Source organism: Cervus elaphus, chromosome 1, assembly GCF_910594005.1.
Source record: "Cervus elaphus chromosome 1, mCerEla1.1, whole genome shotgun sequence".
Lineage (NCBI taxonomy): Eukaryota > Metazoa > Chordata > Mammalia > Artiodactyla > Cervidae > Cervus > Cervus elaphus.
This window is the reverse complement of record NC_057815.1, coordinates 58,253,604-58,270,185: the sequence shown is the minus strand read 5'-3', so window position 1 is coordinate 58,270,185 and position 16,582 is coordinate 58,253,604. Positions and strand designations below refer to the sequence as shown.

At 43.6% G+C, this 16,582-nt stretch overlaps 1 protein-coding gene across 1 annotated transcript in view; it reads left to right on the top strand.

The window, feature by feature from the left end:
* Positions 1–4,213: 4,213 nt before the first annotated feature.
* OLFML1 (olfactomedin like 1) overlaps positions 4,214–16,582 on the top strand; it is a 30,775-nt gene continuing 18,406 nt past the window's right edge. The window contains exons 1-2 of the mRNA XM_043904173.1: positions 4,214–4,830; positions 7,695–7,983. Coding sequence (XP_043760108.1) covers positions 4,702–4,830; positions 7,695–7,983 — 418 coding nt within the window. The 5' untranslated portion in view covers positions 4,214–4,701. The remainder of the gene's footprint in view (positions 4,831–7,694; positions 7,984–16,582) is intronic.

The following is a 16,582-nucleotide window of genomic DNA, read 5'->3' as shown; positions in this document are numbered from 1 at the left end:
CTGGTGGTTTTTCCTACTTTCTTCAATTTAAGTCTGAATTTTGCAGTAAGAAGTTCATGATCCAAGCCACAGTCAGCTCCTGGTCTTGTTTTTGCTGACCGTAGAGAGCTTCTTCATCTTTGGCTGCAAAGAATATAATCAATCTGATTTTGGTATTGACCATCTGGTGATGTCCATGTGTAGAGTCTTCTCTTGTGTTGTTGGAAGAGGGTGTTTGCTATGACCAGTGTGTTCTCTTGGCAAAACTATTAGCCTTTGCCCTGCTTCATTCTGTACTCCAAGGCCAAATTTGCCTGTTCCTCCAGGTATTCTTGACTTCCTACTTTTGCATTCTAGTCCCCTATAATGAAAATGACATCTTTTTTGGGTGTTAGTTCTGGAAGGTGTTGTAGGTCTTCATAGAACCATTCAACTTCAGCTTCTTCACATTACTGGTCGGGACATAGACTTGGATTACTGTGATATTGAAAGATCATTTGACTTGCCCTAATTGCCTAAAAGCATGTAGACAGAGGACCTCTTCCAGGAAGGGAGCTATGGCCATAGATAAGGAAGTATGAACTAGGTGTGTAGATAAGAAGCAATCTAGGAAAATTTGTTAAAATCCCTTTCTGTGGCCCAGTGTCTCTACAAAGCCCAGAAAACCTGTGTTTACCAAACACTTGCTTGTTCATCTCTATGTAAATTGCCTCTTTGAAGTCCCAAATCACTACCCAATCACTTTTGTCTTTAGCTGAGGATGGTATTTAAGGTAAGAACTTCAGTCATTTTGGTGAGTTACTCTGTTTTCCTGGGTTTTTCTCCCATATACACATATGTACATATATTTTTAAATTTTTTGTTTGATTTTCCCCTGTTAATCTGTCTCATGTCAGTTTAATTCTTAGAACCAGCCAGAAGAGCCTAGAAGGATAGAGAAAATTTCTTCCTCCCCACAAGGGGTCGGCTGAGGTCACATTTTCAAGCACTTTCCTTTTGGCACAAAAGCAGCCAATGTTTTATCTAAAGAGACATAAGTAATTAGAGACCACTCCAATCACTCAAGCAGGAAACAAGGCAGTTAGTTGTAAAAGGTTGGAAGGTTGGAGAATGATGTTAAGGCAAAGAGCTATTGGGGGTGGGGGGACAGGCGTGGTGAATAAAAGATAAAGGGGAAAACCAAGGGAAAAAAGAAGAGAGACTTCCTGTTCAGAGCCAAATGATGGATTCTGGTATCCCAGATGGGTTCTGTTGAGTTGGCCTCTGCCTCCTCAAGAATACAAGTTCTCCTCCATACAGACTTTCCCAGAGTCAGCCAGCACCTCTCAGTAAAGTGGAAGGTGCAGGGAGTAGAGAAGGCTCTAGAAATCAGTAGGGTCAGTTAATATGGAGGCGCCAAGCAAAAGGACCACCAGTGATGAAGATGGCGAAGAATGAAGTAATGAAGATGGCAGTGATGAAGATGGTGAAGAATGCCGAGAGGACTGGGGAACTGAGGGAGGGCAGCCTCAGTGGGCTGGTGAGGCTGGGCGTTGATGTGTCCAGTTCTGACTTGTCGCTTAAGGAAAAAGAGCAACTCAGGGCTGGTCTTCCAGATCAAGGACTAGTGACTCAGATCCAGCCACACTGGGGACATGATCGTAGTTGTCAAGGGCTTACGTTTCCTCTCTCAGGATACCAGGGCAGGATTGCAGAAGGATCACAAGTGTCACACACACAAGTGTTAGTCGCTCAGTCCTGCCCGACTCTTCGCGACCCCATGGACTGCAGCCCACCAGGCTCCTCTGTCCTTGGGATTTTCCAGGCAAGGATACTGGAGTGGGCTGCCATTTCCTTCTCCAGGGGATCTTCAGTTGCAAAGGTGAGGATCGAGTCACGTGCTTGGTCACTGTCCTCCCCAAGGAGCTTACCGCATTGGTCAAGGCCAGAGACTAAATGTAAGGGAGGCAGAAGAGCCAAGTGAATGATTTTATCCCAACAGCAGGCTGAGGGCACCAGGCCATCTTTTTCTTTCCATTGAGTTAAAGTCTGCTCTGAATAAGAAAGGCCACAGTTAGCCACTGTATATCAGTCAAAGCTGTGACTATCTCCGAGGTGAGTTTAATTTTCCTTTGTGAGATTTCTGGTCATAAGAACATGAGGGTTTCCACTCTGGTTCTGCCTCATGGCTCATCAATCCTAATGGGTTAGGGAGGGGTTCCAGCCGCAGACTTTACTGCCTTGTGAATCACGAGAGTAAAGGTCACCAAGCAAGACCAGGTGTGGGCAGTTAGAGGTCAGAGGCCCGGCGTGTCTCTACAAAGCAGGTGAATGAGGAGAGAGTGTGTGGGGCAGAAAGAGGGAGTGTCTGCCAGCACTGAACTGAGGGTCTCTGAGGCCAAGCTCTTTGGAGCCCCTTTCAGAGGCATGTGGACAAGGGCAGCCCTGGAAGCAGCCCAAGGACACCTGGTACAATAAGGCCTCCTGCTTCGTTCTCACCGAGTCTCCAATGATCCTCTACATGCCATTAGTATTGAATGTATGTGTGTGCGTCTGCGCTCAGTCTTGTCTAATTCTTTATGGCCCCATGGACTGTAGCCCATCAGGCTCCTCTGTCCATAGAATTTCCCAGGCAAAATTACTGGAGTGAGCTGCCATTTCCTACTCCAGGGGATCCTTTCAACCAGGGATCAAACCCGCATCTCTTGCATTTCCTGCATTGGCAGGCAGATTCTTTACCGGTGTGCCATCTGGAAAGTCCCTAGTATTGAATGTATATTTCACTGTAAAAATAATGTAAGCATGCTATAGAAAACCAAGGAAAAGTGTACCCCAAGAAAATGCCGCCTCCTAAAAATTGTGTTTCACCTCCTCTGGATCTTATCCATCTTAGTTCACTATCTCACAGTTAGGAGTTGAGGCATTCATCAAGAAAATCAACCAGAGAAGTATTGGCATAAGACTTATTTTATTTTATTTTTTTGGGGGGGGGGGCGGTTCCCAAACTTTTATTCTTTTTTTTTTTTTCCATTTATTTTTATTAGTTGGAGGCTAATTACTTTACAATATTGTAGTGGTTTTTGCCATACATTGACATGAATCAGCCATGGATTTACATGTGTTCCCCATCCTGAACCCCCCTCCCGCCTCCCTCCCTCCTTTAAAAAGGCAGGCGTGAGAGGTTTCCAAAAGAGCCTTCTTACTTGGGGAAGGAGGCTGAGTGGGGCAGTATTTTTAATGAAAATTTAAGAGGAAGGGTCAGCAGAATTTCACCTATTTCAGAGAATTTCTGTGCCCCTTGATGTCCACAGAGAATTTGTTCTAGGACCAGCCCATTCCCCGCCCTGCGTCCCAAAGACACCAAAATCCCACAGTACTCACATCCTTTATATGACATGACTTAGTACACTTATATCCGCAGACCATAGGGGCCTAAATGTCATCAAAGATAGTTCTTAGAAGTAGTGATTGTCCTTAAGGATGAGGAACCACTGTCTGCGATGATACCAAGAGGGTGAGGAGGGACAGTTAGGGGCTAAAGTCACTTGAAAGAGAGGTAGAGGAACAACTAATGGGAACAAGGACATGCAGGGGCCACCCTGGAAAATTCTTTTAGTGTCTTTTGCAGGGATCAAATACAAACCCTGGTCTTCTGACTCCTTCTGACTCTTTTCACTTTTCATAGATGCCCCAACCTTCTCCACTTTGGTTAGTGATTGAGAAAGAATCATGAGTATCCTGGACCCAACCACAGTAGGAGAGGTTAAAATAAGTAGGTCTGAACAGAAAAGGCAAAAAATTTGAAGATTTTATTTTACCACTTTGTACTAGAGATGTGAGTTGAGTCCTTTGTATGGCTGGCCTGTTGCTTCCGGTGAAGGGAATTCTGCTACTGGAGAGTGAAAAAACTCAAGGACCTCCTCACTAAGGAGTTCCATTCCTGATGATTTGGCTCTGAAAGTGCCCCTGAATCAGTGATTGTTTGGTTCTTAATGAAACTCTTCTGAACTTGAATTTCATATTCCTCAGCTATCTCCCTGGGTGGGTAGGCCTGTGGCCCATTGGAGCTCTCTTCCCCAAGGGGCAATGGGGCTTGTACCCTGCCTGCTCAAAGACAGAGGTGTAAGAGAGCTTTCATTTTTTTTCCTTGCTGTGCCTTTAAGAGCTTCAGGAATGCAAAGAGAGTCTGGAGGCGGGGTGGGGTCTCCCAAAAGGACTTCTGGGAAAAGGATCTCGGGAATTTTGGCCAGAAACTAAAATGAGAGTCCAGCTCTGAGAAGTTGGGGGTGGTGTGTATGGGGTCAGGGCTGTGATTGGACTGCAGAGTTCTCTAGGGAGGAGGAAAGCAAAAGTAAAAAGGAAAGAGCGGGGGAGAGGGGAGAAACCCTCCCTGCCCCCCTCCCCACCCCATACACGCTCACCCATGCCTGAAGAGGGGGCAGCCACTATCTGCAGAGGGTCCCCTTGTGTCAAAGGTGATTGTAGCAGATGCTGGACCCAGGGAACTCTCTACCCCGAGTTGGCCTGCAAGGCCTCCGGGGACGGACTTGCCAACAGCTGGACTTGATCACCAGCTTGCAAAGTGAGATCACGCATCAGAGGGAGTAACTAGCAGACTTTGCTGTCCGGCTGTTTTTGGAGGAGTTTCTCAGCAGCGGCTAGAAAGCAGACCACCAACTGGACCCTCGAGTCTTCTTCGAGAAGCAGCAGCAGAAGAGATTCCCACCCTGGGTGGTTTGCAGGATGATGCTGGCTCTTAGGCGAGCTTGTATTTTCAGGGCTCTGGTCTTCATGGCCTTCCTGCCCCCACCGCAATGTGCCCAGGACCCGGCCATGGTGCACTATATCTATCAGCGCTTTCAAGTCTTGGAGGTAGGTGGCATCCATGCCCCTGACCCAGAAAACCTGCCTCCCAGAAGTCACTTTATCTTACCCACACTTTCCTACCTATTAGGATGTGTTTTTCCAGATAGTGAATGATAAGATTGCTAAGGGTACACTGAATGTTTTCCATTGTCTAGTGGTTTCTTGAGCAGGGCTTTCCTCTGTTGTCTGATCTGGCAGTTTTTCTCATCTGTAAAATGGGGCCATTAATAGAATTTCTCTTACTAATATTCAGAAGATTTAATAAATTATTTCCTACTTAGAACATTGCCTGGCATGGTGGTAAATGTCTAAAATGTTATTATTGAATTGTTCAGTTTTTAAATTAGGAAAATTAAACATTTTGGTCATGTTTTCTTCATGTTTTACAATTTCAGGAGAATAGCATATTTTAGTTTTCTTTGTGTCTTTTAATGGTGAGACTTTAGGTCACTGTAAATAGTCATGATACTGGCTTACTGAGAAGCTTGTGCTGCTTTTGCTGAACTGGATTTGGTTTTAGAAATGAGCAGGTTTCAGCAGTGTTAAACAGGAAGTTTCGGGGCATTTTTCCCTAGCGTTATAGCTGCCACTTCATTAAAATTTGCAAAACCCAACATTTTTGCAGCAGGGACAGACTCCCTGGGGCAAATGTAACCCTCTGTCCTAACCTTTGACACACCCTGGCATTGACATCAGCTATTTCATATGTCCCGTCTTGCTTTTGTACAAGTTAAGTTTTGATCAATTATTTCCCTTCTCTGAAAGACATGCTTATCTCTGGTATTTATTTTCTATATTTCCTGAAAACTCTTTAAGTCCAAACTATTTGGTTACAGTCAGTGTAGAACACTTCCTCAGAGCAGGCTGCAATGGGTTTCTGAGGTTCAGTGAACCGAGGCCTGGGAGCCACAGATGGAATGTTCCCAGGCCGATGGCCTCTTGCTGCTGCCTCGCTGGTTCTCTCCTCAGAGACCTTCCCAGTCTCACTTTCTTACATGTGCTAGAATTATGCTCAACTGTGGTCCCTCTTCATTTACCACAGACCTGCCTTGGGGTTCAGTGCCAGTCTCATCCTTGCAAGCTCTCCACAAGACTTGAGTCTGCCTGCAGACAAGGGTATTGAGTACAGATGGATACTTTCATAGCTGTGAAGGTGGGCTGAAAAGAAGAGGGTATGATTTATGTAGGTCTTCCCACCCTGACTGTGGTGACCTTAGTAGGAAGTCAAGTCCCAGGTGTCTCCACTGTTGGCCAAGGCAAACCCGTGCAAAGTGATGCGATCCCACATCCAGGGGTTTGTGTGGGGAGGGGGTGGGATAAGAATAAAAGAGGATAGATTTAGACAATTTCTCTCTCCTCTCTCTCTTTCCCTCTCATCCCCTCTGTTTCTCTCTATCTCTGTCTGTCTTCCCTCCCTCTCACTCACTGTCTCTCTCCACACCTTTCTCTCTCTCAAGCTTCTCTCTTTCATTCTTCAGTGAATAGTTTATATCCTGCTGTTCAAAGTATATATTTTTACAGCTTTTGTGGAGAGCATTTTGGTAAACCACCAAATGATCTTTAAGTATGCATGCTGACCCAGAAACCCATCCCATTTTCATCCTTCATTCACTTATTCCTTTTTAAAAAATATTTTTAAAAAATTATTTAATTTTCGCTGCTCTGGATCTTTGTTGCTTTGCACGGCTTCCCTCTAGCTGGAACTAGCGGGGAGGGCTTCTCATTGTGGTGGCTTCTCTTGTAGAGCACAGGCTCAAGGTGAGCAAACCACAGTACTTGCAGCATGTGGGCTCAGTACTTGTGGCTCCAGGGCTCTAGTGCACGGGCTCAGTAGTTGTGGCACACGGGCGTAGTTGCTCCGTGGCATGTGGAATCTTCTTGGACCAAGGATTGAACCTGTGTCCCTGCAATGGCAGGCAGACTCCTAACCACTGGGCCACCAGGGAAGACCCCTTAACTTATTCTTTTATTCAGTAAGTTCATATTAAGTGTGGCTATGTGCCAGGTGCTGTGCAGGTGCTGGGGGTAGAGCTTACATCTGGAAATGTATCCTAAGAAAATAACCAGAGAAGTATAAATATGTAAAGACAAATATTTTCTTCACCATTGTTTGAGTAGTGGATCATTGAAAACTATGTAAATGTCCTTTATGTATATGTGTATGTTAGTCACCAGTCATGTCTGACTCTTTTCGACCCTATGGACTGTAGCTCACCAGGTTCCTCTGTCCATGGGATCCTCCAGACAAGAATACTAGACTGGGTTGCCATTTCCTTCTCTAGGGGATCTTCCCATCTCAAGGATCGAACCCAGGATTCCCACATTGCAGGCAGATTCTTTACCATCTGAGCCACCAGGGAAGCCCAAATGTTCATTAGAAAGAGTCTAATGGAATCGATAATGGGATATCAATTTAATGGAATTGTGTTATTAAAATTATGGTATAAATATATATTAATTGGTATTGAAACATGTTCACAATATATCAGCAAATTAAGAATATGTTATAAAACACACATGTAGCAAAATCACATTAAAATATGTTTATATGTGTATGACTAAATGCATAGGAAAACCTAAAGATTTGTACACTAAAGTGTCTATAGTTCTTTGAGTTAAGGAATTATGGGTGATTTTTAGTCTACGGTCATACCACCCTGAACGCGCCCGATCTCGTCTGATCTCGGAAGCTAAGCAGGGTCGGGCCTGGTTAGTACTTGGATGGGAGGAATTATGGGTGATTTTTAAAATTTCACCCCCTTTTAGCTGTTTATATTTTAAAAGTCTATTTCTATGAATGAGAGCTATTGACATTACTTGGGCAATTTAAATAACTGGAAATAATTTGAGAATTTATTTTCTGACTGAAGCAAGGACTGCAGAAATGTACCCAAGCAACAAGAGCATACATTCAAGATTTCCAAGAGTTCTCGAAAAACATATCCACTATGCTGGGACGATGTCACACCTACACAAGTGAGTACAAGAGCGCAGTGCACAACCTGGCACTGAGAGTGGAGCGTGCCCAGCGGGAGATCGACTACCTGGAGTACCTGCGGGAAGCTGACCTGTGTGTGGAGTCAGAGGACAAGATGCTGGCAGAAAAGCTAGTCCAAGAAGCCGAGGAAGAGGAGAGGATCCGGACGCTACTAAATGCGAGTAAGAGAACTACATCTTTACCACCCCTTCGGGGGACTTTCCGAACACAGACCTCACACAAGTAGGGAGACTGACCAAGTAAGAATTGGATGTGTGCTCTTGTGGGCACGTGCTAGGAGAGAAATCTTATCAAGGAACAGGTATCCAAAGGAAAATGTATTCTCAGAAAGCAACTTTCCCTTTTCCAGAGAGTTCCTAAAACCTCCATAGAAGATCAGGGTGATGGTGTCAGAAGTCAACCCAGGAAGGGCTTGGTTTGGTAGAGGTGTGTGGTCCCATCCTTCCATGGAGAGCGGCAGGTTGGTGGATTCTCTCCATGCCCTGGGAGTAGGGAGAGTGTGCCAAGAAGCAATATAAAATTGGAAATAGCAAAAGCCAATCCTCAGGGCCAAGGACTACTCTGAATTATTATTGTTTGTGCTGTTGGGATGGTAATGTATTCAAGGTACTTGTCTCCAATCTTGGAATCCATCAAAATCACTTCCAGGCCATTAAGAATAAGGATTAGGAGCTCAAATGATAATAACAAGTATCAAGCAACAAAAACATAAATAAGAAGGAAAATTTCCTGTGCATGAGTCCATCTCATTAAAAACATGAGGGAGACAAGTCCCTGCCTCAGGGGCTGTATTCTGAGATGGCTTCATTGAAAATAGGAAAATGTTATGTGCTAATTATGCCTACCCCAAATATGAGAAAATTACATCAGGTAAACAAGATATAAGCAGCTGAATGCCATCTTTAGGCCAAGCGTTTCATGTATCTTTTCCATGTAATCCTTGTAAAAGCCCCTTCGGTCATTTATAAGAAAGGTCTTCCAAAAGGAGGTGACTTCTGATCTGAGTTTTGAACATAGTAGTTAGAGAAGGATGAGCAGAGGCCACGTCAAGTGAGGGTGGCAACAGATCAAAAGCGAGCAGCACTTCCACACGTAGATCTGCAGGGAAGGCTGAGTGGAAGCTGTGTGGGGCGGGAAAGTGCCGGGGACCAAGGCTGAAGGGTCCTGTAGCACCCAGATAATAAAAGACCTTGCTTTTTAAGTTCAGAGGGTTGAACTTGACTAAAGAAACAATTGAGAACCATTGAACAATTTTTGAGGGGTGTTTAAAATTTTCTTTTCTTCTTTAAAAAATTCTTATTATTGGAGTACAATTGTTTTACAATGTTGTTCTTAGTTTCTACTGTACAACATGAGAGAATCAGCTGTATGTTCAGTTCAGTTCAGTCACTCAGTCGTGTCCAACTCTTTGCAACCCCATGGACTACAGCATGCCAGGCCTCCCTGTCCATCACCAATTCCCAGAGTTTACTCAAACTCATGTCCATTGAGTCGGTGATGCCATCCAACCATCTCATCCTCTGTCGTCCCCTCTTCCTCCTGCCTTCAATCTTTCCCAGCATCAGGGTCTTTTCAAATGAGTTAGTTCTTCGCATCAGGTAGCCAAAGTATTGGAATTTCAACTTCAGCATCAGTTCTTCCAATGAATATTCAGGGCTGATTTCCTTTAGGATGGACTGGTTGGATCTTCTTGCAGTCCAAGGGACTCTCAAGAGTCTTCTCCAACACCATAGTTCAAAAGCATCAATTCTTCGGTGCTCAGCTTTCTTTGTAGTCCAACTCTCACATCCATACATGACTACTGGAAAAACCATAGCCTTGACTAGATGGACATTTGTTGGCTAAGTAATGTCTCTGCTTTATAATATGCTGTCTAGGTTGGTCATAACTTTCCTTCCAAGGAGTAAGCGTCTTTTAATTTCATGGTTGCTGTCACCATCTGCAGTGATTTTGGAGCCCAAAAAACAAAGTCTGTCACTGTTTCCCCATCTATTTGCCATGAAGTGATGGGACCAGATTCCATGATGTTAGTTTTCTGAATGTTGAGCTTTAAGCCAACTTTTTCACTTTCCTCTTTCACTTTCATCAAGAGGCTCTTTAGTTCTTCTTCGATTTCTGCCATTAGGATGGTGTCATCTGCATATCTGAGGTTATTCATATTTCTCCCGGCAATCTTGATTCCAGCTTGTGCTTCATCCAGCCTAGCGTTTCTCATGATGTATTCTGCGTAGAAATTAAATAAGCAGGGTGAAAATATACAACCTTGACGTATTCCTTTTCCAATTTGGAACCTGTTGTTGGAAGTCTGTTGTTTCATGCCCAGTTCTAACTGTTGATTCCTGGTCTGCATACAAATTTCTCAAGAGGCAGGTCAGGTGGTCTGGTATTCCCATCTTTTTAAGAATTTTCCACAGTTTGTTGTGATCCACACAGTCAAAGGCTTTGGCATAGTCAATAATGCAGAAGCAAATTTTTTTTTTTTGCTTTTTCAGTAATCCAATGGATGTTGGCAATTTGCTCTCTGGTTCCTCTGCCTTTTCTAAAACCAGCTTGAACATCTGGAAGTTCATGGTTCATGTACTGTTGAAGCCTGGCTTGGAGAATTTTGAGCATTACTTTACTAGCGTGTGAGATGAGTACAATTGTGCTGTAGTTTGAGCATTCTTTGGCATTGTCTTTCTTTGGAATTGTAATGAAAACTGACCTTTTCCAATCCTGTGGCCACTGCTGAGTTTTCCAAATTTGCTGGCATATTGAGTGCAGCACTTTCACAGCGTCATCTTTCAGGATTTGAAATAGCTCAACTGGAATTCCATCACATCCACTAGCTTTGTTCGTAGTGATGCTTCCTAAGACCCGCTTGACTTCACATTCCAGGATGTCTGGCTCTAGGTGAGTGATCACACCACCGTGATTATCTGGGTCATGAAGATCTTTTTGTATAGTTCTTCTGTGTATTCTTGCCACCTCTTCTTAATATCTTCTGCTTCTGTTAGGTCCTTACCATTTCTGTCCTATATGTATGTGTATATATATATGTGTATATATACATATGTGTATATATATATGTGTATATATATATGTGTATATATACATATGTGTGTATATATATATCACCTCCCTCTTAGGCAAAAGAATAAGGATGAGCCAGTGGAAAATGAACAGCTCCCTAAAAAGCTGACTGGGAGGGAGGATTGGCTATTAATGTAGCCTGAGCTAGAATGTGCCTGAACTTCCATACCGAGGGTCAGGGAGGACCCCAAGCCTGAACCATGGTGCTGGATTGGATCCCTGAGACACTCTAAACCCCTCAGGCCTTGAGGTGGCCCCTTTCTACTCCAGCTAGAGCTCAACAGAGGTCCTGAGTCTGGACTTTCTGTTTTTACAACCCTTGTCCTCTGCCTCATCCCTCACACCCTGGATGCCTAAAATATTCCCTTCCCAGCTCCATGGTGAGTGAAAACTCTTTCAACTTTTTAGGGATTGCTGCTTCCATGGCCATTGCCTTGGGAGCCTTCTTTTGATGATCTGTCGGTTTATGATTCAATAAGCACTTTCTGCCCCCAACTCTTAGGTGGGCCCTGTGCTCATAGCAGGGACAAAGGAGCAAGTGGAACACACTTGTATCCTGCGCTGGCTTTCTCACCCCTTCTCTTGCCTCTGGTCTTGCCTCCTGCTGCCGTCTACTGCCCCGTACATCTTCCCACAACACACACACATGCTCTCACTCCTCGGTGTAGACGGGTTTTGTTGTTTGTCATCAATTATCAACAGCAACAACAAATCCACTCAAATCTCAGCATTTCAGATGGGGAAGGCCCATCACAAAGTGGCCCAAGCTGATGTCTCTTTTCTTCCCCCATAAGTCACCCATAACTTCCCCCATAACTCAATGCTGTAGCAGTTTTTGTACGTATGTATATAGGGTAGCCATTCCCTTCGCCAGGGGATTTCCTTGACCCAGGGATCGAACCTGGGTCTCCTGCAGTGCTGGCAGATTCTTTACTGTCTGAGCCCCCAGGGAAGCCCTGGTGGAGAAGCCACCTTACTATATATAATAATTATATATATATAATTTATATGTATAAATATATATAATAATTATAATAAATATTATATATATAATATTTATATTTTTATAATTATATTTTTATAATTATTATAATTATATTATATATTATTTTATATTTATATTTTATATAAATATTTTATATTTATATAATATTTATTAATATAATATATAATTATATATTACAATTATTACATTTATTATATTTATAATAATATATAATAATTATTTAATATAATATATATTAATTATATATATATAATTTTTCTGCCCACCCTTTATGACTCAAAAATGCTGTGGATTTTCCATAAACATTTCTGGGGCCCCCACCAGACGAGTTGGCTCCTAGTGCTCCCAGAGCACCTCATTCAGTCTTCTGCGGCAGCACTAACACTCAGCTACACACATCTGTGTGTATTTGACACCTCACCCAGACTGTGAACATACCTGCCGTCTTCATTCCTGCACTCACAGATCCAGGGTCAGGACCTGCTGAGGAGAAGTCTGTAAAAATTGTCTATAGAAGAGATGCTGATAGCGGCACCCCTCAGAGCGTGGCTTAGGGGAAGATGTAAACAATCACAACAGTGTGGTTAGTGCTCTGACCTGATCTGGACTTTGGGATGCCAGTGTATTCCCCTTCCATGCACTGTTTGTGTTTTACATATTGTCCCCTCCCCCATTGCTTGGGCCGTTTCTCTTAGTAGCTTTGCCTATGTTAGTTATGCTAATACTGTGTAACAAATTACCACAACTTTAGCAGTTTAAAATAGTATACATTTACTATCTTAGAGTTTCTGTGGATTCAGGAATCCAGGTACAGCTTATCTGGACATTTCGTTCAACAGTCTCTCGAAGGTACAGTCAAGGTGTTACCTGGGCTACATTCTCACCTTGAACTTGGGGCCCTCCTCCAAGCTTATTGATGTTGACAGAATTTACCTTCCTGTGCTTGTAGGATGGAGGCCCTCAGCTTCGAGAAGCCATGCCTCTCCACAGGCAGCCCACAATGTAGTTGTTGCTCCTTCAAGGCCGGGAGGAGAGTGCTCCTCTTTGGGAAGTGCTCAGTCCCTGTTTTTTATCTGATTTAGGTCAAGCCCACCTATAATCATCTTCCTTTTGACTAACTCAAAGTCAACTGATTTGGGACCTTTAATATTTTTTTGGCTGCCCTGAGTCTTCGTTGTGGCACTTGGGCTTTTCCCCCAGTTGCAGCGCATAGGCCTCTGATGTGGAACGTGGGCTCTCGAGCATGTGGGCTCAGTAGCTGCAATGCCTGGGCTCTGCAGTTTGTGGCACACAGCTTCTCTAGTTGCAACGTGCAGGCATGGTTGCCCTGAGACATGTGGGCTTTTAGTTCTCTAACCAGGAATCAAATCCACATCCCCTGCAATGAAAGGCAGATTCTTAATCACAGCACCACCAGGGAAGTCCCTGGGACCTCAATTACATCTACAGAATTTCCTTAGTTTTGTCTTGATTTGTAACCTAGTCAAGCAGAACTATCATCTTCACAGGTGCTGCCCTCATTCAAGAGGAGCAAGTTTGTAGGGCATGACCGTGGGAGTGGGAACCTTAGAATTCTGTGCATCCCAGCTGGTGCTGTTTCCTCTACCCACCTTCTTCCCACAAGGCTCCCATCTTCCTGTCTTCTAACCTTGGCCGCTGGAACTGTGCCAGCTCTGGAACTTCCATGGGAATTCTTAAGATTCAAGTCAGAACCCTTGTGTAGCCAAATATGGGATTATGGGCTAGGGAGGGTCACTGGAGGTCACATTAAGAGTTTCTTTCATATATACGTGCTGTCTCAGAGAGTGTCTTTGAAAAACTTAGAAAGATAGGATATCATAGCTTTCTTGGAAAGTTCAACATTGTGTCTTGGGAGATTTCCTAAGAAATTTCAAGCATCAGTCTAAATGGGATGCTGCTGCTGCTGCTACTGGTAAGTCTCTTCAGTCGTGGCCGACACTATGCGACCCCATAGACGGCAGCCCACCAGGCTCCCCCGTCCCTGGGATTCTCCAGGCAAGAACACTGGGCTGGGTTGCCATTTCCTTCTCCAATGCATGAAAGTGAAAAGTGAAAGTGAAGTCGCTCAGTCATGTCCGACTCTTAGCAATGCCATGGACTGCAGCCTACCAGGCTCCTCCATCCATGGGTTTTTCCAGGCAAGAGTACTGGAGTGGGGTGCCACTGCCTTCTCTGAATGGGATGCTAGGGATAATAAATAAGGTAGAGTTACTCTGTAATTAAGCCATTTTTTCTAGTAGTGTCCTCCAGTCTTTAGCCTTTATTTAGACGTAACCCTCAAATGAGGTTCATGTGAGGCCCACAATTCCAGGGATTTTTGGGGCCAAGGTAAAATTCTTAGAGTCTTAACTCTAACCCATGTAGACTGTCCTCTTTCTCCTTCCACCCCCCTCTCTTTTTCTGTCTAACACATAATTTAGAATGCAGTGAGTGAAAGTTACCTAAATACAATTTAACTTATAGTTTAAAGTCACTGCAAGTCTTTGGTACTATAATCACTATAAGTAAAAAAAGAAATTTTGCATTGCACTTGGCAACTTATGGAAAAGCACCACTGGCTCAGATGCCCAGATTAAGAATTTATCTAACAGTCTTTGGCAGATTCCACAGGCTGCATTCTTGTGTGAATCAGAATAGTATTAACCTCTTTTTAACTTGTAAATAGCTTGTAAAGAAAAATTCTCAAGGCAGTGAAAAGAAGTCATTATAGCATTATTTTATTTCCTGTTTTAGTCCAGCTCCTTTATTTGCAAGGGTGCTTGCAAATAACCTCCAACAACCCTCTCCCTACTGAAGTAAATAACTCATATCTTTAGTTAGATCATGTTTCAGAGAAGAAAGTGTATTGCTGCAAATTCACATGCCTCTGGGATCCACTCAGATAGTATAAATTTGAGTGCCTCACATTCAAAACCATTAAAAATCAAACAAAATAAAACAAACAAGCAAAAAACCCACTGGACGCCAAATAAAATGTATTTGTGAGCCAATTCCCAAGGTCCATTAGTTTGTGATGAGTGGAACAAAACATTAAGAGATGTATAGCTCTTAAACTGTAACAGAGAAGAATATCTCCCTCAAAGGAGTATACACAGGTGTAAGCGCAAGATAGTATGAGAGTACTTGTGTCTGTGTATGCACCGTGTATGTGTATATGCAGTACCGTGTATGTGTGTGCACATGCGCATACACAGAAGCTGCATTCACAGGGCAGCAATACCAAAAGTGTACGTCCAGCCTATTCTATGCTGCCTACTGGAGAGTCCCATAGGTTGCTATGCTGCATTCAAAAAGGCCAGTGTACTTCTTGTGTATCCAGCTGGAAGGCCTGTGATCTATGAGGATACCACTAGGACCATCACACAGGTATTAATAGAAGGTCTGAAAATTGTTTATTTATTTATTTTTTTAAATATCTTTTTGGCTGTGCTGGGTCGTAGTTGCAGCATACGGCATCTTCAGTCTTCATTGGGACATGCAGGTTTCTTAGTTTCGGCATGCAAACTCTCAGTTGCAGCACATGGAATCTTAGTTCCCTGACTAGGGGTCGAACCTGGGTTTGATCTCTCATTGGGAGCGTAGAGTCTTAGCCACTAGACCACCAGGGAATCCCCCCTTAAGCTGTTTTAGCTGATGGCTTTTGGCTCCAGGTGGAGTGAACCTCCCCATTCATTCTCTCTCTGACTCATTCATTTATCCATTCACTCAACAGAAGTCTAACTGAATTCCAGAAATATGTTGGCATTATGCCAGGCATTTGAGATGAAACTTTGACTAGGATAACATTCTTGTCCTCAAGAGGCTTGGAGCCAAGTGGGGAAACCACCTAAACCCAGAATAACAGATGGGGTGATGGCTGCTCTGATGGAGGGTGTCACAGAAGCACAGGGGCAGGCGTTAGTGTGTGGACTCAGCAGTCACAGGGCGAGGGCTTAGTTGCTCTGTGGCATGTGGGATCTTAATTCCTTGACCAGGGATTGAACTTTCATCCCCTGCCTTGCAAGGCAGATTCTTAACCACTGGACCACCAGAGAAGTCTCAAACTGAATTTTAATGTTGGAAAAGAACTAATTAAATGGAGAAGAGAGTAGGGGGCACTTCAAGCGAATAACCAGCATATGGAGGTACATAGGCCTAATCGGGCTTAGTGTTCTGCAGACGTCTGGTGTAAGTGGTAGAGAGGAGAAGAAAGAAACAGACAAAAGCTAAACTCCTTTGTGCTGAGCCTCTTCACCTTCTAGCTGTGGAGGATGAAAATACGATGAATAACAGTACTTAATAGTTATTGAGTGCTTATGATGTACCTTGTAATATTTAAGCATTTAAAGGGGTCTTATTGGATTACATCAGGTAATTCTCACAATAAACCTATGTGATAGGTATTAGAATTAGTCCCCATTTTATAGATATGGAAATCAGGGCACTGCGTGAATAAATCATGTGAACTGTGAGGAGCTAATCCCAGAGGAAGATTCAAACAAAGACAGGCTGACTCCTACACATACTAACCGTTCCCACTGTGCTGTTTTGCTTACTCCTATGTAAGCATGGGAGTGTCCCGGCTCAGGTAGGTGTTTTTGGAAGTTCATTCTGGCCCCAGTGTTCAGAATGGACTGGCAGTAGGGGAGTTTGGGTGCTCATAAGAGGGAGAGACTGGAGCC